Raw genomic sequence first — 23,133 nt, 5'->3', positions numbered from 1 at the left:
ATAACACCCCAGAAAAACGGTCAGGAAAAATCGCACTGCTGTTCATTTCAAATTAAGCAGAATAAAGATGGACACAGCCGTCAGGCTGAAGAACAGGAAGTCATTTTCTGGTATGAAGCCTTGTGGGAAACCAAAGACTGCAGATGCCAGAACTGTAGCCCAGGAAGGAACAAAGTGATGGAGCTTCACAGGATAAGGTACCAACAGAGGACAACACGCAGCCCCTGGCTGAACTATCGGGAACCCGGCAGACTAATAAGCTGCACCTCTAAAAACAGAGCAGAAGCTCCTTCTTGACCTGCTCCTGCCTAGCTGAGGTAGCCTTCATATTCCTACTGTCTCTAGAAAAAGATCTAAAAGGAGCCGCTGCTAACATTCGGATTTTTGTTACTTTTGGAACGAGCCCAACGGGGCCTCGCTTCGGGGAAGCGGTTCACTTCATCAAGCGCGAGAAGACGGAAAGGTTCGGGACCCCGAGACATTCAGGCAAGCGCGGGGCGCTGAAAACCCCGGAGGGCACCGACCTCGTCGGCCAGCAGGGAGAGCTCGCTGGTGTCGGCCGCGTCGTAGTCGTACAGGACCTTGGCCTTGCGCGTGCCGGTCGCCGGGGGCTGCACCTCCTCGATCTTCAGCGAGTCGGCCTGCATGGCGCCGGCGGAGGCGCCGCCCGGGGCGGGCGTCAAGGGGAGGGTGGCCGCAGCCGAGGGGGAGGCGCCCGCAGGCGCGGGGGGGGCGTTGGCATTGGGGAACCTGAGGGGGAGAGAGAGACAAGAAGCCTGAGGCCAGCGCACTGGGCAGCCCACTGGGCAGATGTGCTTTAAGGAACTGAAAAGCAGCACACTAAAAAAAAACAGTTATGTTCTACAGCTAGACTTTGAATTTAATCCTGAGCAGTGGTTGAAAAAGAGCTTCTCTGGGTTGAGACTTACACTGCATGCACTAGTCACACATTAAACCTTGAATATGAACAAAGTGTGCACGCAGCCCCTAGATGGCGCACTCAACATACTGTTCCTATGAAGCCGTGCTGATGACACTCCAGATTAATTACACATCAATTAACACATCAAAGCTCGAGACAGATAATAAGACCAGCCGGTTTACACTTCTGCTTTAGATTCCCAATGCAGACAAATCTGAACTTACACTTCTCCATTAGCGCTGGGAGCACAAGGGAAGAGAGAAAGAAGCACTGTTAAAAGACAGGAATTTAGCCAGCACTTAACAGCTCTGTGAGCAGTGGGTGACTGGCTTTCGACACAGTGTGGCGTTCACGCAGAAGAAACAGGAGCAGAGGGCCCTTAAAAAGCCCTTAGAGCTGTATCGCCCTTTTTCTTCTTGGTAGTAGTGCCGCATTTTTCTGCGCAAGCTGGTGTGTGTGAATCGTTGGCCTACTATGAACTCGGACCTGTGTGTTAAATTCCAGTGGGACCTGGGCAAAGCTCGCTCTCTGAAGGAGGGGGATACCTTTCTAACGCGCTGCGCTGTCTGTCTCTATCAGTAAACACCAGACAGACCTCATACATTGAAATTAACATTAAATTGCAGAATCAAGAGCAGCAAGAACGAGCAGTTTAAAACCCTCTCTGGCACACCTGTACATCTCCAGTATTAAATTAGACAGTTCATTCAGAAAGCTTCTAAAAGAAACATGCTAAGAATGGGGCACCAGCATAAAAAAACAGCTGATTTTCCAATAAATCTAATACTCATAATTCACTTCTTTTTGTGTCCTTTAAATCCAAACACACTGTTGTATAGCGACGACAGGACGGGTTCTGAGCAGGTCTGCGCGGGAGGCCAGCAGCACTCACCTCCCCAGCTGCTTCTGCAGGTCCTGCATGTACTGCTGGCACTGGGCGTAGTAGGTGGCCTGTGCTTCTACAAACTCATGCAGGCAACGCAGGTGATGGACCTGGGAGACAAATTTGCACAAAGCTTTGCTCGTGGGAGTCCGTGCATGTTGTCAAAATGGATGCCCTGGCTTCTTACAACAAAGGCAGATTTCAGATGATCCCATGATGAAGATCTCATCCTGGGCGGCTGAGACCCCAAGGTAAATTAACTATTAGCATCGAAACAAGCTAGACAGAACTGCCATTTTAATAATAATTGCTTACATTTATACAGCATGTTTCTGGACACTCCACTCAAAGCGCTTTACAGGTAATGGGGATCCATCACTATACTGGGGCATAAGGACCCACTGCAGGGTGAGCGCCCCCTGCTGGCCTCATTAACACCTCTTCCAGCAGCCGCCTTCGTTTTTCCCAGGAGGTCTGTTGAGTGCGATATTCTGCTTAGATCGACAGACGGGATTGTGGTCAGGGGTGTAAGTCTTTAGCATTTTCACTGGTGCACACTCAAGCACAAACTCCTGTCGGGTGTCCACACACTGCCAACGGATATTGGTAGAGAAATACTTCCTTCTCTTACTTGATCACCACCCACGATGAACACGCCAGCGTCACGCGTGACTTACATGTGTACTGCTGATGCCCTCCAGTAGCAGCCGTGTGACCTCCGCCTGGCGGTCAAACTCCGTCTGGGCGACTCGCAGCTCGTGCTCCGCCTGCAAGACAAGAGGAGTGCAGACCTAGCGGCTGGGCCCCGGAGCGCCAACAACAACAACAACAACAACAACAACACAGGCCCGCGCACTCACACGCCCACACGCGCCAGGATGGCCAGGGAGAAACAGGCTGAGGGACCGCACGGTGAGACACAGGCCTGAATGAAGGCGTTGTATGGAAATGAAACTAACACCTTCACACCGAGCTCTTCCACCTCCTCCAATGCTGGCCAAGCAATCACACATTCTGAGTAAAACCAGTTTAGTACACATTTTTTTCCCCAAAATTAAAGATTACCTTTCCCGTTATCTAATTTAATCACCCTGCTCAGCTTTGTTTGATGCTAGTAACACAAAGTCTTTTGTCATCCTTGAAGATACACACTGCGCTGATGGTCGAGTTTTTCTCAGTAGAGATGACTAAGAAATATATTATCTGACCTTTCTTAGCTAATCCATATTATAGTAATTTAAGCAAACATTAAGGTTTCATTGTCTAGAAATGCAGGTCACACTGCAGAAACATAATTCAATCATTTCAGAATAGTTATATTTTAATGTAAAAAATTAATGCATAAAATCTTTGGTCAAAGTATTTCAACAATACAGGTTTTTTTATTACATCTACTAAAAATTACATTTACTTTAAAACATTAATTGATCAATTTACTTAAAACATTGATTTTAGTATTATAAGCCATAATATCAACAAAGAAAATCAATCAATTGAAATTCTATTACCTAAAATAATTAGCACATAGAAACTGTGTATTTTCAAGCTACAAAATTATCACCACCAAGTATTTCAAACGCATTTTTATATGTTGTTCAGAACTTGACCCTGAACAAATATCTTCTGGAAAACATTAGTGATACATTATTCTTGAAAAACGTGTAACAAAATCTTCTGCTGCCTGATCTTCAACACTCCTAACCGTGAAATATGATTTGATATAAATACCAGGTTAATATCTAGATGATCACTGTATCTAAGCAAGAAATCTATATTTAGATGCTTGCTGCAAGTCTACACTAACGCTTCAAAATATAAGGGTGAAATGCCTAGCAGGCCTACAGTACAGGCTCAAGATTTGTATATATTATTGTATAATATTCTCTTCTAACTCTGGAAATAAAATTCTAACTGCCATCAAATACTGTATAAAAACAATATATAGGCCTTGCAATTACTCCTGGTAGGAAAGATTTTGTGCGACCTCTGCAGGAGAGGCAGAAGCCTTTATGACTCTAAATCATAGCTTAATGGGAGGCTGCTGTGTAAGGCGTCTGAATCCAATAGTAAATGATCAATAGTCAATCGCAGCTGAAGCTGAACTCAGCTCCCTTTAGGTCACAAGTTTAACTGCAATAGTCATGTTCCCTCTAGACATCAGATGTATGAGGGACAAATCACACAATGCTTTTATTGGTCTCTTAAGACTGGAGTTAATTTTAGCTACAATTTGGGTTCTAAAATATTTTCTTGTTCTTTACTCTGCTTCCAAAACCTGCACAAGGAACATTTTCTACTCAACCCTAATAAAATCTGACCTCTACAAATACCTTTCATGTTCCTTCATTCAGCTAGTTGAGAACAGTGTTTATGCGACACAGGGAGATGATATTAGATGCAATACATTCAGCACTGAACAAATCGAATTCAGAACTCTATAGCAAAAGTGCAGAGTCCAAAAGGGCAAAGCAAGCCAATTTGTTTTATTATTGACAGGCTGGCTGCATCAGATCACGGTCTAAGAATTACATTTAAATTAAGCAACTGAGGAAACTATCCTGATTCAGTGCTGTCCCCTTGTGATGGAAAACAAAAGTAATTCCATATTCTCCCTGCACCGTCACCCACTCCCCCTACCCCACCTCACACACATTCACAGTAAGTTATCATGATAATCATCGTCGCCGTGATTATGATGATGCGTCTTAAGATACTCACTTTGTCCACCTCCTCACTCCAGAGCTGCAAAGCCACACAGCAACAAGAGAGGTGATGAGTGTCGGGTTCTGGCAACAGTTCGGTTGTGATGACAGCACAATGGGATACGATTCGGCAGTCTTTCCCAATCCCTAATCCCCAATCCCCGTCTCGATCCCAGGAACCCAGTAATGACCTGGGCCCGCAAAAAGGTGCAAGGCACCACCTTACTTGGGGTTGTAATTGGTGCTTAGGGGGCACCCAGTTCCTAGAACCAATTGAAATGCTGGGACAGAAGAGAGCCACGGAGAACAGTGCAGGCTTTGAAATAAAACTGATGGTGATGTCTGGCAGGCAGATTCCTGGGGCTGGAGTTGGGAAACGCTGCCTCACAACAAGAAGAGCTGACACGCAGCTGAGTCTCTCTCTACAGAACCGCCAGCTTCTTGTGCTTCGTCACTGTACAGCGTTAGGTGGGAAAGTACTGTCGGGCACGACGCTCCGCACAGTTCACTGAAATGCTGGGTATTTGCAGACTAGGGACACTCTGCAGACAGAGCAGGAGGTTTTGATCCTGGATTCTGTACACAGATATCTGCCCTCCTCTGTGAATCCATAAAAGACTGCGTCCTTCCCCGCGTAACTCAATCTTCAGAAGAGCAAATGATTAGAATCAAAGATATACAGAAGAAACAGGCCTACAGCATTGCGGCCTACAGTTTACCAGAGTTACGAAACAACAAAATGTCGAGTTTCACAGTACCAAAAACAAAAATAAACTAAAATATTTTGGAGGGTGTTAATACATATCTAAGATGTTTTCAAATTTACCTCTGAGGCCATAAATCAAGGAATAATGCCAGAAACTAAAACGGACAATGATTTTTCAAGAGTATGTTATATTTTTATAGCAAATCACGGGGAAAGTACAGTCATTCTAACCCTGTTTCATTTGGTCTCATTTTTAAAATACTTTCTTCCAGCAGGACGATCACAGCAAATATCAGCATTTCAGCTCTCTGTATGCAGTCTACTGCTAATGCATTCTGAACACTGATCAAAACCTATTGTTAAACAGGAAGAAATGACATGGCTTCTTTCTCTGACGTTACCCAGGAGCATGTTCAGATATTCCTGCAGCACAAGGTTTTTTTCAGAATCAGCCGCAGAGTTTGGGAGAGAGACTCGGGCCGGTAGAACACCAAGCTGACTCACGCACATGCGCAGAGGGAAAACATGAGCAGAAGAGAAAAACACACTGATGCTCTTGTACAGTGTCTCAGATAAAACACCTGACATGGGTCCCAGCTGCCTGTGTGCTGCAATGCTTCCTAAGGTCACACCTCATCAGACAAAGGTCTGTGTCACAGATGGCTTACAAGCAGGACATCGCTGACATAATGTGAATGTTTCATTCTGCCATCTTCACCATGTTTTCCGCTCAAGGATCAAACAGCAGGATGTTGCAAAATAGTGTGGTGCTTCACCACGCGTTGCTTCAGCTGATAGAGGAGGACGCCTGTACGTTTGGTGCTTGTTGTCCACACTGGGACATATTTCCCAACTTGCAAGTTGCACCTTCAATGTGCTTCCCCTGAGCGCACCCTCATGTGGCTCCCACTGGTCTGGGGGAGCGCGCTTCACCGAGGGCGAGAGTGAGGTCAGGACAGACCGCCTGCTGAGCAAGCGCTGCTCAGCACGGCCACACTGTCGCCAGAACGACAGGGGCTTAACCGGCACTTTTGGAGAAGCAATGGTTTTTACTGCCCCACTACTGCTGCAGTTCTCCAAAAATCATTTCATTTTCAGGTTTGCCAGAGGGATTTGCTCCCGTCACAAGAGTATTTAACATCGTGAACCGAGCGTCAGAGGAACATGTCTGAATACATTCGGCTGTACAGGGCCGTTAGGTGGTTTTTTTTTTAAACAGTAACTCAATCGTTTTTTTCAGAGGGGTATAATTTTTGCTTCCTTGTTCTGGCTGCCCCATCCACAGCATTTGGAGAGACGATGGATGGGAAATAATGGAACAAAGAAACACCTTTTTAAAAAACTGACAAGGTCATTTCAAAGAAGGACGGCACTCTGTCAAGCTGAGAGAGACCAGAGCGCTGTGACTGGCCGTGAAGGATCAGCTGACTTCTCAAAAACAGCTCTGCAGCAGGACATGATGGCTACAGGCTCTTTAGGATCTTTTCAAGGGAAACTTTCTTTTGTTTTCCAGAGAAAAAGCCCACAACCACTGTAATAAGATCATGAGGAATGACTTGTAGTATGGCATCAGGACCATCCTGAAATACAATTTGTGTTGGCTGTAACTCTCATAATCTAGTATAAGATTAAAGGAACTGTCCTTGTCCTTCAACTAATGGGACTGCATGTCGGTGCTGCACAGCAGATGAAAAGACTACTTACATGAATTTGGTTCACATTCAAGACAGGACTTCACACCACACATCATGAGCTCATTCCAAACGTGAAAGTGGACTAAGATCAGGACCAAGAAGAAATGTGCTGTGATGTAGTTTCTTTAGATTCAAATGATTAATTTAACACGACACCCCCTGCAACCTCAAAGTATCTCATTATAAAATGAGAGGGGAAATAGGGAACGTGGAAGAACTTGATTCCGCAGTTTACAGAAAAAAAGTCTGCTGCTTATTAGTCTTGACAGCTCTCCTCCTAATGGTGTAAAACCTGAAATATTAATGGATGAAACATGAGAGTGTACAGACTGTTAGCAGAAGGGTCCTATTTCATGCTTGCATTACAAATATGACAATTCTGCAAATGTCACCAGCAGTGTTTAGCCTGTTTCTTTGGGCTATTTTATACTTCATCTCTGCAATCAGCTTTTGGAGCAGAATTTGTTTGAAGTCTTTGGGTAATTCACGTGTTTCGTGGTCAAAGAAAAGTATTAGGGAGTGCAGCTACAGAAATCCCGTGATAAATAATTCAGTTTGGGCTTGTATAAGTCCTACTAGGAACCTTATGAAAGGGACACGTGTGCTAAACTGATCAGTTGTATATTGATGTTCCAGGTTTAGAAATATTATGGCCAATATAAAGATTTCCTGCCATGCCATTTTTGTGGATAATGAAAGATATTGAACTTTATAATTACAACACAGGTGGAAAAAGGCATTCTTAGCCTGTCCTGTTAAATATTACACTACAATATGTTACATATTCAGAAACATCCATGTTTTTCCATTCAGCTGTATTCAGTGTAGGGAAGGAGATTTTAGTTTATGGAAGTGTCTACATAAGGAAATGGAAATGTCAGAAATATATGTAAATCATAGAAAAAGGCTACAAAGAACACAAACTGATACAATTATCGCAACATATCTGAATTCAACTAAACATGCTCTCTGCCCTTAAATCTGAGACACTTGTAAAAAGAACATCAGAAAGAAATAAGAACAGGTTACAAAAAAGTATTTGAGTGATATGATATTTTAAGCAAATGCAACCTTTAACCAACATTTAAAGTCTGTCCTGTACAAAACACACCTTACAGGCTCTTAGAGAGAAACAAGCGACATGGATTTTAAGGAATACTAAATACAAGAGCACATACTTCATCTCAGTAATTCATGCAAAGTTTGAGTATAGAGTATAAGTACAGAGTAGGTGTTTCTGAGTGTGAAAATCTTTCTGCTGAGGAGACAACTGCTATTAAGAAACCCAGCCATTTTCTATCTGCTTCTTCCAACTCAAGGTCACGGGGAAGCTGGAGTCTGTCCCAGCAAAGCAGGACACCCTGGACAGGACACTAGTCCACTGCAGGGCAGATGGATACATGCACACACAACTGGGACAATTGTCCCAGAGGCCAATTGACCTACCAGCAGATTTCTGGACTGTGGGAACCCACACAAACACTGGGAGAACATAAAAACTCCATGCAGGTGGCACCCCAAGACTATTAGGAGACAAAAGCTTGAATTTCATTTTTTTTCCTATACAATTGCTTATGTGGTACAGTTTTACATTCAAATCTGAGATGTGCCGTGATATTTTCAAACTAAAATACTTGATTTGAAATGAAATGCCCCATTTATCTATTTTTGTATTGTGCAGCACTAAGGGATAAGCTTATTAATATTCATCATCACAACAAAAGCTTTGTATCTGCTTTACTATAATGGATAACTGCTACCTATTTATTAGAAACAGCGAACAAAAGGAAACTAAGATGCCAAACCGAATGCCTACCAGTCTCTCTCTTTTAATGTCAGAAAATTTTAAAAAGACTTACTATAGTCATCTTTTCAGATATCAAACTCTAAAACTCCTTTGCAGTTTTAAATCCTTTTTTGCAATGAAAAAAACAAAGCTTTTTTATATGCATAAATCGAAAGCTCAGTATTAGACTGAGTAGAATCCAGAATGAATATTCCCCTTTGCTTACAGAAATGAGCACTTATACACTGCACACAGTGTTACAACACCCACCACAAGACAAATTCATGGACAGAGGACATATTAAACAATACAATATCAGAAGCTGGCAGATGGGGAAAGAAAAAAGGCCTCAAAAACCATTTTAAATGTTGGCAAAATGTTGTGGTTTTTCAAAATCAAATAACAAGCCAATTGTTTGCACTCAAAGATAAGGCGTAGAGAAAGGAAGGTCTGAATCATTGTTGCAGAATCGGATTTAAGGATTCGTAAAAGGGGCTTGGAAAAACTACAGGGCAACGCACACAAAAAGCAAAGAAGGGAATTCCAAACAGCATTGCGTTAAAAGGTTCAACGTCCTTAAATAATCCGATCAGAATGAGCAGCAGGCTGGAGAGCGAATTGCCGATCAGCAGCCAGCGCTGTAGCGCCGCCGAAAGGAATATTGCCATTGGTTCTCCATTGTATTGTCTCAATCAGTGTGCAAGCAAAGGAGAATCTCGCAGCAAAGCCGGACTTCACACGCCGATCTAACTGCAAGGTGAGAGCAATGAGAGACGGGTGTGGTGTCGCTCTGGGCAGCCGGCTGCTTGTTTCAGTCTTCAAGCAGCCAGCTGCTCTAGGCCATGTGCTGCTCCAGGAGCTTCCTCAGTGGAAGGCCAAAGACTGCACATGAGACCTCATTCAGCCTTTTCAACATTTCTACAGAGCATAGCCTGCTGAGCAACAGTTGTGAACATCTGTAGCCCTTGCAGTTACATAATAAATGAAAATCTGGGTGGATCTGAGGATACTTTCTGGAGGAACAGACATCTGAGCTCAATTCCTGCATAACACACAAAATGTCGCAAGTATTAGGTTCTTTAGTCAACCGCCTGTCACCCTCTTGTAAAGAAAAACCCAGAGCCACTGGTCACAAATGACAGGACGCTTCAGACAGAGACAAGCCCTCCCTCTCTTGCGAAATGTTGAAACTGCATCATGACTCACAGCAGGCGAAAGGCTGTGGATGTTTTGGAGGAGTAAACTGGCGTCTGTGTAAAAGTATCTGTGTGTGTGGGAGTGTTTGTGTGTGTGTTCTACCACCCCAGCTTAAACACTCTACTGCACCACAGACAAGACAGTCTGAAACGGAAACTCAGAATTGCTCTTCTTTAAAAAAAAAAGGTAGACAGGGCAATTCTGAAACAGTCCTCTGATCACTGGAGGCTAGGACATTCCAAGGAAGAGTTCCTTTTTAAAAGTACAATTAATGCACAAACGGAGTGATTATGTCTTTCCAGGGGAGTAAGATGACTTTGATAGCAATGCTCATCCCAGATTTCTCATCTTGCTTAGAAAGCTCAGCAGTCTGCGTCAAGGAATGAGAATCGAGCGCAGGGGAAAATTTAAGTGGGGCTGGTATCGTGTCCAAAGGCATGTGTTCAGAAGGTATGAGGTGCTGCCGAGAGCAAGCAGGTGCGAGATGTGTGATCGCGTCGGTAGGAGCGGATGGGCGAGTGTGTGCATTTCGTGGACGCCTTACCGCAGATGCGCTGGCAGACAGAACGTAATTACGAGGCCTAGTCTCCTGAAAATCGGGCATGGCCTACAGGCAGGAACAGAGTTTACACACAAGTCATGCAAAAACACAAACACTGTTCAGAAACGGGTCAATGAAATCTTTTCAGCTGTGGAACGGCTTCTGATTGCCCCCAGTGCACAGGCTTCACTGGAGTGAGCTGAGGAGGGGACAGCACGACCTTCAGCCTTTGACCTTTGACCTCTAAACGTATCCTCACTGGGTCAGGGGGACGTGAACATGGAAGCAGCTCTTAATACTGTACCTTGACAACCATGGGCACCACAGAACACTGATGAGAAACTATACCGTTACCCACCTCACATTAGCAGTTGAGCTGGTAACTAGTAACGTATGTAGACTCGACTGTAATCATTTCGGCCTAAGTCCTAACCCATTGTCAGTATATTTAAGAAAAAAAAATTAAAGTGTGGTTTGGATTTACGACTTTATGTGTTGCACAATCACATAACCTGAGGCTTAAGCTAAAACAGTTTAGGACGATTATACATTGAATGCATCACCTAGAAAATGAAATTCATTTCACATGGGGTTTTTGCATTTTTAACATGGGGTGAACAGAGGCTATCCTGAGGTATCTAACAGAGCTCAGGATGAGTACAATTACTGTTATCCAGGCTGGAATGTAACGATTCTAAACTACATTGACTACAATTACTTTCAGTGCAGATAAATTTGATTGCAAGTCGATCATTTCATACTGTTACAAAAATCATGCAAGAGGCATTTCCCTCTTTATAAATGTGTGATTTTCCTGACGTTGTGACTGTCACAATGGAGATCTTGTCATTCCAATTTTAGAATACAGATCTCAACCTTGATGGTCTTTGTCGGTCTCCTACTGTGACAATTAACGGGTGACCTTCATCAAACAGTTTATGACGTTTATGAACTGTTTTTCAAAGAACAATGAAAGTACAAGTCTGAATGGAACAGGACCCTCATTTATTGAGGAATACCTTATTTCTATATTTTAGCACTACCACCTTGTACATTAAAACAAAATCACAGCTACTACTCAAATCGATCATCCCCATCTCCTACCAGTATTTAGACAAGTCCTATTATTAAGCACGCGCAAGCATTAAGTGCATGCTGTGAGCTTTTCCAAAGCAATTAAACTGAAACAAGATATCCCTTTAATCGACACCAGAGGGTGATGTTCCAATCAGCCAGGTCCTACATTACATTATGCTGTTGTCCGGGGTACCAAAATAAATTCAGAATTATTATTTTCATTTTTTCCAATGGCTTTCATTTCCTTATTGGCGCAATATTTTTTCGCAACACAGTCAGCGAGGTTGGACATGCACTGGGGCAGCTGAAAAACTAAATTCTATAATGGCGCACAGTAATTCTGATGTTAAGGCAATGTGTCCTTTCGTTATTAAAAAACCGGCGCATCTTTTAAGTGATCCAATAGAGAGTTTCTATTTGGAAAGATTCAGTATAGCTAATTGTTTGAAATGCGCACACAATCTCTCCACGCAATTACCCATGAAGACCAGCCTATTTTGCCCCCTGTTTTAACATGACCTTGATAGACAACATAATGTAACACATGACCCATCTGTCATCAACCACAAATGCATGAGGGCTACAGGGTTCACTTTTAATGCTTTGCTTTGGGTTAAGCTAGTTTTGAGTGCTTTATTAAAAAAAAATAGAAATCATTTTACCCCTGCGTTTTAGGCAGCACTCACCATGCATGTTTTAAAGGTCAGGTTTAACTGTAATCCAAACAGGACAGCTCACAATGACTCAAAAGGATGAGTAAACTCACAGCACTTTTGTACTAGGTAATCCCACTGCCCTGATGCAGTGGCTGAGAGTTTGGGTCTGGCTTCACTGCAGCCTCTAGACTAAAGGAAGTAGAGCTGGATTAGGAACAAGTCAGATATTTAAACGTGACCTTTAAAATGACAAGAAAAACACTGGATGCTAGATGTCACAGACTCTTCATAAACCAGATGTGCCTGTTTTGCTGGTATGTGATCTATGATTTTATACAACACCAGACTGGACAGGTATGGTGGAGCAAAATAGCATTTTCTGTTACTCTCAGAGAATTGCAGAATTGTAAAAGAGCCCCCTGGTCTACCTCTTAGTCACCTGTTGCCAATTGAAATCACACTACATACACAACACTACATCAAGATCTAATTAAAAGCTCTTCTGTAGTGGAGTACAAACTGAAATTAATAGCTGTCAGGCATTAATAACACATTCATGTGCTGTTATTTTGACCAGCAGGCGTGACTCAAAGGATAAACAGTCTTTCCTTCACCTTCCTGCTCCACTATACCTTATGATGAAAGTTTTGCTGCAAACATTTAATTCTAAAATGAATGATTCATATTTTCAAGCACCCTTTTTTAGCATCAAATGCAATCTTAATAGGAACTGTCAAAACAAAGATTAAGCTAGGAACAATTCAGTTTTGGGGATGGTGATTGAATTGAAAAGGAAGGGAATGAATCTGGCTTCAGACAAGAACAAGGGGAGAATTCTGGAGCTAGGTCTTTCAAAAAAAGGTGAAAATATGAACACAGCAACACAATGCACACAGCAATACTCACTTCTCCCTCACACTGTGCAAATTACAACAGAAAAACATGTTAGTACAGAATCAGTATGGTGCTCTGGTTCAGATGAAGACTAATGAAACAACTGAGAAAGACGATGGACTTGGGAGGCAAGATCTGTGTTGACAGTAGTCCAATTCCATTAATACAGACGAGCCTCTTTTCTGTAAACCAGGGTTTACCAAACCTGGTGCTCATGACTTTAGTGTCGGATTTTTTTCCCACGTGAACCCTCAGACTCCTCATTGCACTTATAAATCCAGTTACTCCGAAGTTTTATTATTTTCTTTTTTTTTCCCCCCATTATTTGTAGGTCTCAAGTTAACATATATATGTTAATACTAACTCAACAGAACTGAAAACAAAGAATTCAAAGAATAAAAACTTGTGTTTTTCCATATACTGTTCTATTGTGGTCTCATTCTTTCAAAAAAGTTGAAGGTTTGTTATTTATGGTAGCTCTTTTTAAAGTCCCATATACAGCTCAACCCTCCGACCACCGTCAGAATCGTACTGGATTCAAGTATAGGCTTTCTTCCACTGAACCCCAATGGAGAATAATGTCTCTGTGAGGCTCAGGGTCCCTTTGGTTGTGGCATATTAAAGTATTAAAGACAAGCCATGCTGAAGAAACAGTTAGTTCCAACAAAAAAGTAAAAGGTTACATTCTATCTGCTGCTATAATTCGGGGCTATTTGTGCCAACATTTTCAACATTTTCAGACTGACTTGCATCAACCAAAAAGCTGGACATTTGCCCCATTAGAAAGCTAGTCAGCTAGCAAGCTGGTGAACAAAAAAAAAACAGCTACACCGTCACAATACTGGCAAGGTGTGGCATTGTCAGACTGCAAGCTCAGTTTCTGCTGAAGAAGACAAGGCAGTATTAACTGAAGCCTCACCATATCCTTTTCCAGATTTACCTGTAACACACTACCCACCTGAACTACACACTTTATCTGCAGATCCTCTGATCTCTCTCTCTCTCGCATACTGTAAACCCTTATCACCTGCAGAGCCCTTCTCAACACTACACTACGCCTAAATAACACTGTTGGACTACGACTGCAGCCAATAAGGTGCGAGATTAAAAATACATCTTAATAGCAAGCATACAGTATGGCAGGTATTAAAAATACATCTTAATAGCAAGCATACAGTATGGCAGGTCAGAGATTGAGATTTTTAATCTTGCCTTACTGTATGCTTGCTATTAAGATGTATTTTTAATACCTGCCATACTGTATGCTTGCTATTAAGATGTATTTTTAATCTCGCACTTTACTGGCTGCAGTCGTAGTGCAGATTATCTTGGTTGTTAAGCCTGCTGCATTAGCTTCATGCTGGAGCCTTCGGTGCCTTTGAGGGCACTCAGTATAGGGAATTGTTCAATTACGCTGCACTATCACTTAATAAGGTTCCATAAAATACAATTCGACTGTTAAAGTATCATCATTTTTGAATTAGTCAGATAAATAACCGATTTAAAATATATAAAGCCTGGTTTAAAGTGCACAGCCTCCTAAAAAAAAACAAAAAAAAACAAATCAATGCTTGTAATTTTCTGTATTATCAAATGGTTGTGTATCCCCGTCTGTGAGAACAGAATTTTCCACTTTATTCCATTTAATGCGTCTAGATATAATCGCTTGCGTTTCCAGCCTGAAAGTGTTAACGGAGCAGTTTTTAAGCTATTTCAAGTCTGTCTTGTTGTGTGCTTTCCGAAGCAGCACGCATGTCTTTGTGCTTCTCTGTTGCTCCCTCAACTCAATAGTTACTATGATATTGAAAGTTCCATAAACAAAAACACTAATGTGAAGAAATTACTCCGGGGACATTAAACCAGTGATGCAGTTTCAAGTAAAGTCCTGCTCTGGGCATCTGTAGGAGAGTTTTAGGGATTAATCAAAAACAAATCCCACAGCCCTAATCAAACACTACAATATAACCTACTGTCACAAATAGCACAGACTGGAGACATCATCCCGAGACATGTTAGCCTGGGACCATGAAGAGGCATAGTAGGTAGGGCAGGTAGCCTGCTAAGGTAGGAAGGAAAGGGGGAGGTGTTTTGCCAGCAAACATTACTGCAAAGTGCAAAGTGAGCGCGAGAAAAAAAGATCTACTGTATAGGAACTTAATCAGCTGTTTAGTGAAACCTTAGCTAGAAGACATTACAATCCAAAGTGAGTCACAGCTCCAGTGTACATTTTTCCATCTTGCAATCCCCAACAGGGACTCCTCGCATGCACTTGCAGGACCTACTTCGCTTTTACTGATCTCTCAGCTAGCGTGGCGTCTCAGCTGAAAGAGCAACAGAGAACCCACTGGAAGGCAGTGGAACGACTGTCAAAGCTTTCCAGTCCAGCCTGAAACCCTCTCCCTTCCTGAAAGCAGCCGGGGGGGACAGAAGGTGCAGATCTGCTGACAATGTAGCTATTGAGACGTTAAGCGAGATTAATTTTCTTTTGTCTATTTTAACATGGGATCTGGAAAACGAACCCGATTGAGAAAGTGAAGCACCCTGTTCTGCATGGAGACAGAAGGCTTTGAATGTCATCCCTGGAGTAGGATGTGCAAGGAGCATGAAATGGAAGAGCAGGGAAACGTGGGAATTCACGTCCGCTGTGAGAAGGGTAGAAGGACAGAGCGTGGGCTCACCGCCACTTTGGCCTCTGCTGCCTTGGCTTTCTTTAGCCGGGCTTTGCAGGCATCCAGATCCAGCCTGCGGTTCTGAAGGACACGTCTCTCCTTCTGCAGGAGAGAAAAAGGACAGGAACAGGGGAATACCAGGGGATTGGCTTTGTTACTCGGATTCAGACCAAAAACAAAAAAAGAAAACACAGAAAACTGAATTATTTTTAAACTTGGGTAAAAGTGCTGGCTAGCAAACTGCTCTGCTCTGCTCTTTCTGCATCTGATGGACAGGCTGCCACCATCGCAGTTCTGCTCTCAAACGCAGCCCGTCTGCGACGGTGGTGCGTCAGGCCGAGCGCCGGTCCTGTGGCTTTCCTCCGAGCAACGCAGCAATACAGAACAAGAAACCGATACATTTGCTTTGCATTTTTCTGGTTGCCATTTACTATTTTAATCAAATAAAACAATGCACTGAGGAGGCTAGTATATCCAAACCTCAAATAAGACAATCCAGTCCACATTAGGAAGCTTGTCTTATACGAACCGAATGTTAATCCCTTTGGTTAGCAGTTGGATCAGAAAACTAAAGCAATTTTGTCCAGGACATTGCTTTTTTTTTTTTTTTTTTTTTTTTTTATGCGGATAGAAGGCTTAATATTTTTGTCCGTTTTCCATGAACAGGCTGCAACGAGACACGACAGCCATGGGGGGCTCCCTGGATGTGCGGATCTGCAGGACCAGCAGCTGCACAAGCAACATTGGGGTCACGCGCCCACACTCACAGAAATGGTCCTCCAGTCCCCCTCCAGGAAGTTCCTGAGTGGGGTGAGGAAGCTGATGGAGGTCGCCTGCATGAACTCGCGCTCCGCACCGCCCAGGCGCCGCTGGCTCTCCCCCACCTTGATCAGGGTGCTTCCTGCAAGAGAGCAACGAGCAAAGAGGCCGCTCACTCAGCCCGCCAACGATGGGCCTTCATGATGGGCCTTCAAGGCCTGGCAGCCCAGTGCAAAGACAAAATACAGCAACCACTCAAGGCACACAAATCGATCAACGTATAGCTGAACACCAGAACCCAGAGGGCCGGTGTGCCTGCAGGTGTTGAAGGGACTCTGTAAAAGCAGCAGCTCCTGAAGAGCAGGGAGAAGCTCTTCAGTTGACGGTTTAGCCCGTTAGCAGCAGAGCTGGAATGAACACCTGCAGGATCAGGACTGGACCCCCCTGCACAAACGATTCGGTTACAGACAGCTTTGCCAACACTGGGTCACGCAGTCACCACTTGCGAAACGAGGGAAAAGGGAAACATTTTATGCATGTCAGACGCTCACACAATCTGCAGGGAGACACTTTAAATCCCGCCTCTCCCTGGTGGGATAAAGGCATTATTAATCCATTCTGCTCAACTGCGAGATCGGGGAATGTACAGCCTCTGGAATTAATCATGTTACATCTACACATCAAATTAAAAAATAAACAAACAAGAGTCGTGCTAATGCAAAGCAGACATTTCATGCCACGTCTGTTAAATTATACAGTATATCCTCCAGCCAGGGCTCATCAGCTTCCCAGTATATGAGTTAGGGGCTCACTTTTATATACATTACATCCCAGTATAAGAGTTTCTACAACGTCTTGACTAGAGCACAAGTAATTCATCAGGTTTCTTCCCACATTTGGGCTGCGCTGATAAATAATTCAAGAACAATCTAAGCTTCCTTTAAAAACAAATTCAGGAATACCACAAGCACCTGGGGACCGGTGAGCTAAGTGAAGTCATTCCCCTTTTAAAGTGGAACTGCAAGGCTATTTTTTTATTTCAGAGTGAGAAAGAATCCGAATTGATGAGGGCATTTCAAACCACAATGAAAGTAAAATGTACACAGTAACTTATAAAACCTCCAATTTATATCACAAAACAGACTCAATTTCCAAGTGCATGCAACACCTTGTTCCAGGGGGAAACTGGAGCACCTAGAGGTCACACACCCAAACACGGGGAGAACAGACAAACTCCTGGGCCAGAATCGAACCCAGGGCCCTAATGTCCCACCCACACAGGATCCATCACCACTGACAGGAAGAGTCTCTTTGAGACAAGACTCTTCAGCTACTTTCAAGACAAAAAGAGAACAAGCAACGCTAACAAAAGGCCATTCAGTCATTCACATTGGATTGCTGGTGGCTTATGAAGAAGATCTCATCCAGCTCTTCCCCATGACCCCAGATTTTCAAAAAACAGGGCCATTGTTTTTTGAAAATGAACAAAGGTCAGACATGTGGCTGTCATGAGGCTATTTCTAGCGTATCATAATAATAAAAAACCCTGTTTTTTCCTGCCTTCAATAAGATCGATTCCTGCAGGCTGCACAACTCTGGCTTTAACTACCAGAATGTTCACAGCGCGCTGCAATCAATTATTTACAACTTGAGCAGCAAAGTGGAACGGTGATGTAATGTCTTTCCCCAGCCTGCCCAGCACTTACTATACAGTCATGAAGGATAATGTCATTGAAAAACAGGCATACCTAGAACAGCACTGTACCGGGCAAGGAACAAGGAGGCTCTTGTGAGAGTAATGCTTCCGAGACTGAAGAGAAGGACGTATAAATCACACACCACAAGCGCTACAAATAATCATGAGCATTCCCATCACATGAGAATTTATTTGATTAAATTCAATTTCTCGTTCTTAGGCTGATCCCCAGCTCCAGAGCAATCTACTCTATTAGCTAATTATCTTCAGGACTATTGCGAAAGGAGCTGTTCAAGCGCCAGCCTGCGTGCCTCACTCTCCCCTGAAAGGCATTCCGCGCCTCAGGGGGGAACGGCCGGGATGAGGGATGGATTCCTCTGGATAACGGGATCGAACCGCTGCTGTGCCACTCGCCCAGGGCGGGCAAAACAGGGACCCCAAAACATGCCTGAGTGGGACTAAGGTCCGACGAAGGTTTTCTAACGGAGGCCTTACTGTTCCATTATACAAGCTTACATAATCATTCTTGATTTAAATTCTGCGCTTTTGGCTTTGAAGCCTAAGATTTTGCTGGCATTTATTATTTTTTCATGATTAATTCCCCACAATTTCTAGAAGATGGAAATGATGTGTAAACATACAGTACAACCCTTTTTAAAAAGTCTCTTTTATAAATAGCTTCTTCTAGCTCCGTGTATCCCTTTATGCATCTGTAGTTAGGTTTTGGTACCTGCATGCAAAACCCTACACTTGTCAACATTAAACATCTGGCTGGTGCTTGCAGTCTTGAATCTTACCTACTTTTTTTTTTAATTTTATGTGCCGCGGTGTTTTCTAATCCTACTAATGTAGTGCTTTCACCTAGAAACAGTACCGGTAAACAAGATACAGCAAACCAGGTAGAGCAGTGGTCCCAGTATAGCTGCCTGTGGGAACTCCACAAACTACGTCACCTCCAGTCTGAGCATCCCCCATCATTATTTATTATGGCCATTATATACAGTATTAACCACCTCTCAACCCAAACACCCTGCATCACATGAAAAAAGAGTGACCAACGAATGAACTCAGTTTTCTGTAGACATCTCTATCGCACAACACAACGATGGCCAAGATGAACCAAAGGTTACACAAAGAACCCTGCTGTTCTTCCGTGCCAGTAGATCACAGCACACAACAGCACGACAATGGTGAGAAGGGGGTGAAGGTCAGAGTTTAGTACCGAATAAACAGGGATGTGACTAAAGAAGTGGTTTATTAATCACACACACTGAGTTGTCCTGCTACATACCTCAAGTGCGAGGGGTAATCATTTTAACAGCCCAGCTAGTAACAGGTCAAATAACTCTGCTTCTTAGGGAACGTGTGCTGAGAATATTTCAGTCATGACAAGCCATATATACACACTAATAAATGCTCTTGCTTTGCATTGCATCTTGCCTAAGCAGTTACTGCAATTTAGAGTGTAGAAAAAAAAACTCTTTCCTGGTTAATTAAATTAATTTGAAATGCTGAAAACCAAAGCATCCTTCGGTCGTGACTTTCAATACAACTAGGTTTGAGCCACAAGGATCCCCGGTTTTTTAGCATCCCAAATCTAAATTATTAACAGAGAAACAAGAGCCAAAGCCGAAGCCCAGAGACAAGGCCTAACAAAAAAGCAGTCTCCGAAGATGGATGCCTCCCCAAAGTAACTCCACTCTCCACAGAAGACAAAGCTTGGACCGAAACACAGTGAGCTGCTGAGCAACAAATGAACAAAGGAAACACGGTGTCTGCAGGCAATGTTTTTCTGGAAATAAAACAAAGAACAAAAACATTCTGCTGTTAGTAAAACCTATTTCCCCAATACAAACCACACCATCTGTTTATTGTGCGTATAATCAAATACACTTCCTAGAAATACTCTTCTCTGATAAGGGATAAGAACACACGGAGGAATGGGCAGAGCCCAATTAATAATGCTATTGTGGGTGTTGATGGAATTCTCCACTTTTAAAAGGAGAAAGGAACACAATTTAATGGGCTAGGAGGATAGCAACCTCCTGTGACATATAAAGCCCTTTAACCTTTCTCTAACCACTAGACAAGCCTTCCTTTTCCATAAAGGTGAAGAAGGCCTTCAAAACAGCTGTTAAAAATCGCTAGGCTGTGCCGTCTCCCTTAGCGAGAGCCTTTATTAGGACAAGTGCCCATCCAGACATTGTTGGAAGGAGTGGAGTGGATCTCTGTGCCTGCCACCATTCATTAAAAAGCACTTCAAATATTGAAAGCCCACTTATTCCTGTAGATTTCATCTGTCATTTGAGAAATGTTTCCTAGGGAAAAATCATTTTAAAAAAGGTGGTCACCAGTAAAAGCTGATTTAAATTGCACTCAAGGTTCTGTAGGATTGCGATTAAGAGAGAAGAAAAAAAGGCTAGAAATAAAAAAAAATGAAATGTGATTCATTTCATTAAGCCTAAGACAAAAACCGAGACTGAAACTAATGATAACCAAAGGGCAAAGACAAATTCATTTCACTTTCCTGTGAGAAGCTGCCATCAGGTCACAAGCCTGGAATGAGGTATTAATGACCGATTTAAAACAAGCCTTCGTCTGCGGCGTGACTCTTTAAGCAACTGTAAAAAATCCACAGTGAGAAGTGTGAAGTTCTGCGCTGTTGTCTGTGGTCTTCACACTCCTGCTGGAAGCCCAGTGGCTGAACTAGACAACTGGCACCACCTTCCAACACTTTCCCCACGCCCACCTGTACGGACAGCATCTACAGACTCATTCGTGCTTTCATTAGTTCTGCCATCTTGCAGTATTTTTCCTATTGTATAAATTATAGTTGATTTGCAAAGTTCTTTGTCATACCACCCTGCACTAAGTACAGTATATAACTCTAAAGCATTTAGTCTATTACAGCCCAGTGATCGTTCTGAAGGAGCATCACCTTGGACAAAGATGCTGATTAAATGAATAACAAGAGACAAGTACAGGGAACTGAACACACCACGTCCTTCACAGATGATTTCTGTCAATCAGAACAGCTCAGGTTTGTACGAATGGCTGAACTCGCACTGCAGCCTCAGAAAAATCCTTCCTTATCTTGGTCATCACATGTTAATCCTGACTTCAGACATCTTCAGTTGAACACAAGATGAAACAAGAATTGGGCATTTTAGCAAAATAACACCACAAAGTGCCTCTCTCGCCACCTCTGTCACTGCCTAGGCTGTGTGACGCAGTGGCTGCTGCTGCTCACAGGAGTCCTGCTGAGAGCTGCAGTGTGTGGGAGAGGCACTGTGCTTGCTTGTCATAAACAGCCTGACAGCCTGCCCGCTTCCACACAGCGCAGGGAGAACCGGTTGGCACAGAAATAAAACGGCTAAGGTTTCAGGATTACCAAGATCTGTAACTGATGTTTTAATGGAGGCACCACCGTTCATATCTTGTTAAAGTGTCTTGCCTCAGCTCAAAGTGGTTTTAATTGATTTTGCCATGACAAAACCTCCTTTTACAGACAAGAGTTTGAAAATGTCTGCGATACTTTAGCACTGCTAAATAGCAGAAGACTACGTGTTGTCCATGTTGGCACCTGTGCATCCAGCCACCTGAAACCACATCGTCTTCAGAGCACCAAGTGGGGAAGCACATTTGGACGGTAGATCAACATGAGAACAAACAGGATCATAACCAACAGGCCACGTCATCTATGGGGATGGGGGTGGAGAGGTTAGCGTTGCTGCCTTGCACTGGGTTCGATTCCTGGGCTGCTGTCTGTGTGGACTTTTAATGTTCTCCCCGTGCTCACATGGGTTTCCACCACGTGCTCTGGATTCCTCCCACAGTCCAAGTACATTCTGGTACATTTGGCTTTGGAAAAATTGGCCCCGGTGTGAGTGTGTGTGTGTGATGGACTGGTGGTACCCTGCCTTGCACCCGTGGCTTGCTGGGATGGGACAGGCTCCGGCTCGCCTGCGACCCCCAACTGGATGAAGCAGCTAGAGAACGGAAGGGCAGAGGGATGGATGGAATTCAACACAAGTGGTTTCGGCTTTAGTAGATTGATTTTTCTCTCCCCTAAAAGTTCCATCACCCTCAGGGGAAAAAAAGGAGACAGCTTTTGCAAACAACTCGGTTGAAGAGACCAGAGCACATGGGCTATCGATTCTCTAGAGCCGCCTTTCCGCTCTCTGCTTTTGTGAGGGAAAAAAAGACATTGATTTCCTGGTATGATGGATGGAGGAGAGGCAGTAGGGTCAAGAGTGGGAAAAACAGCTCTGAGCCTCGTCAAACCCCCACTGAAGAGGGGGGACTCCTGCCAGGGCCCGACGGCCTCGGCACCGCCCGTCTAAAAATCAGGCAAGCAACACCGAGACGGAACGACACTGGCTGGAGTCCGGCAAAAGAATTGTACGGACCTGCCAGGACAAAAGCATGGAAACAAGAGATGGAGCGAGATCGAAACATCTGCTTTTCCTCTCGTGAAAGAAAACAGCTTTGCGTCTCATTTTTATATTCCTTTACCATTAAAGCAAGCGAGCGACAGAACATCACAAAACAAACCAAATGTAATGCTAATAACGCGTGGAGTGGCTAGTGCAAATATTAAAATTTACAGCAGAGCGCGTAGGAGGGGGGCCCTATTTTGCCTTGTTATTGTAGGCCCGTTAAATCTCTGCTTTGGCAAATGCTCTACAGCAGCAGAAGCTCATTGGAAAGGAGAGGTCAAAGACCCACTGGGAGTCCAGATGGCAGAGGAGTGGGAGAGAGAGGCGCACAAAAGAGCGAGCTGGGTAATTTACAGAATCCTGAGTGATCGCAATTTTCTCACTTAGAGGGAGAAGAAACTGCTGCACTTGGCCAACAAGGAACATCAAGACTACCGAAGCATATAGTTTAGTAAAAATCACCAAGGTGAAAGCACGCAAGCTTCGTCACAACACCATGGTGCTTACTGCAG

At 43.5% G+C, this 23,133-nt stretch overlaps 1 protein-coding gene across 8 annotated transcripts in view; it reads right to left on the bottom strand.

Annotated features, from left to right (window-relative positions):
• Positions 1-23,133, bottom strand: part of sh3glb2b (SH3-domain GRB2-like endophilin B2b) — a 41,667-nt gene that overhangs the window by 3,490 nt on the left and 15,044 nt on the right. For 2 of the 8 annotated variants that reach the window (XM_088615065.1, XM_088615066.1), the window contains 8 exons: positions 16,495-16,628; positions 15,737-15,829; positions 10,435-10,497; positions 4,524-4,547; positions 2,483-2,572; positions 1,815-1,915; positions 1,147-1,161; positions 525-750 (listed from right to left, as the gene is read on the bottom strand). In XM_088615065.1, the coding sequence (XP_088471191.1) occupies positions 525-750; positions 1,147-1,161; positions 1,815-1,915; positions 2,483-2,572; positions 4,524-4,547; positions 10,435-10,497; positions 15,737-15,829; positions 16,495-16,628 (746 nt within the window). The remainder of the gene's footprint in view (positions 1-524; positions 751-1,146; positions 1,162-1,814; positions 1,916-2,482; positions 2,573-4,523; positions 4,548-10,434; positions 10,498-15,736; positions 15,830-16,494; positions 16,629-23,133) is intronic. The other 6 variants (XM_088615067.1, XM_088615068.1, XM_088615070.1 and 3 more) reach the window with 4 other exon arrangements.

The sequence above is a fragment of the Lepisosteus platostomus genome, chromosome 21 (assembly GCF_059453375.1).
Source record: "Lepisosteus platostomus isolate fLepPlt1 chromosome 21, fLepPlt1.hap1, whole genome shotgun sequence".
In the NCBI taxonomy this organism is placed as follows: Eukaryota; Metazoa; Chordata; class Actinopteri; order Semionotiformes; family Lepisosteidae; genus Lepisosteus; species Lepisosteus platostomus.
The sequence above is the reverse complement of the archived record's forward strand: the minus strand, read 5'-3'. Positions and strand labels throughout refer to the sequence as shown.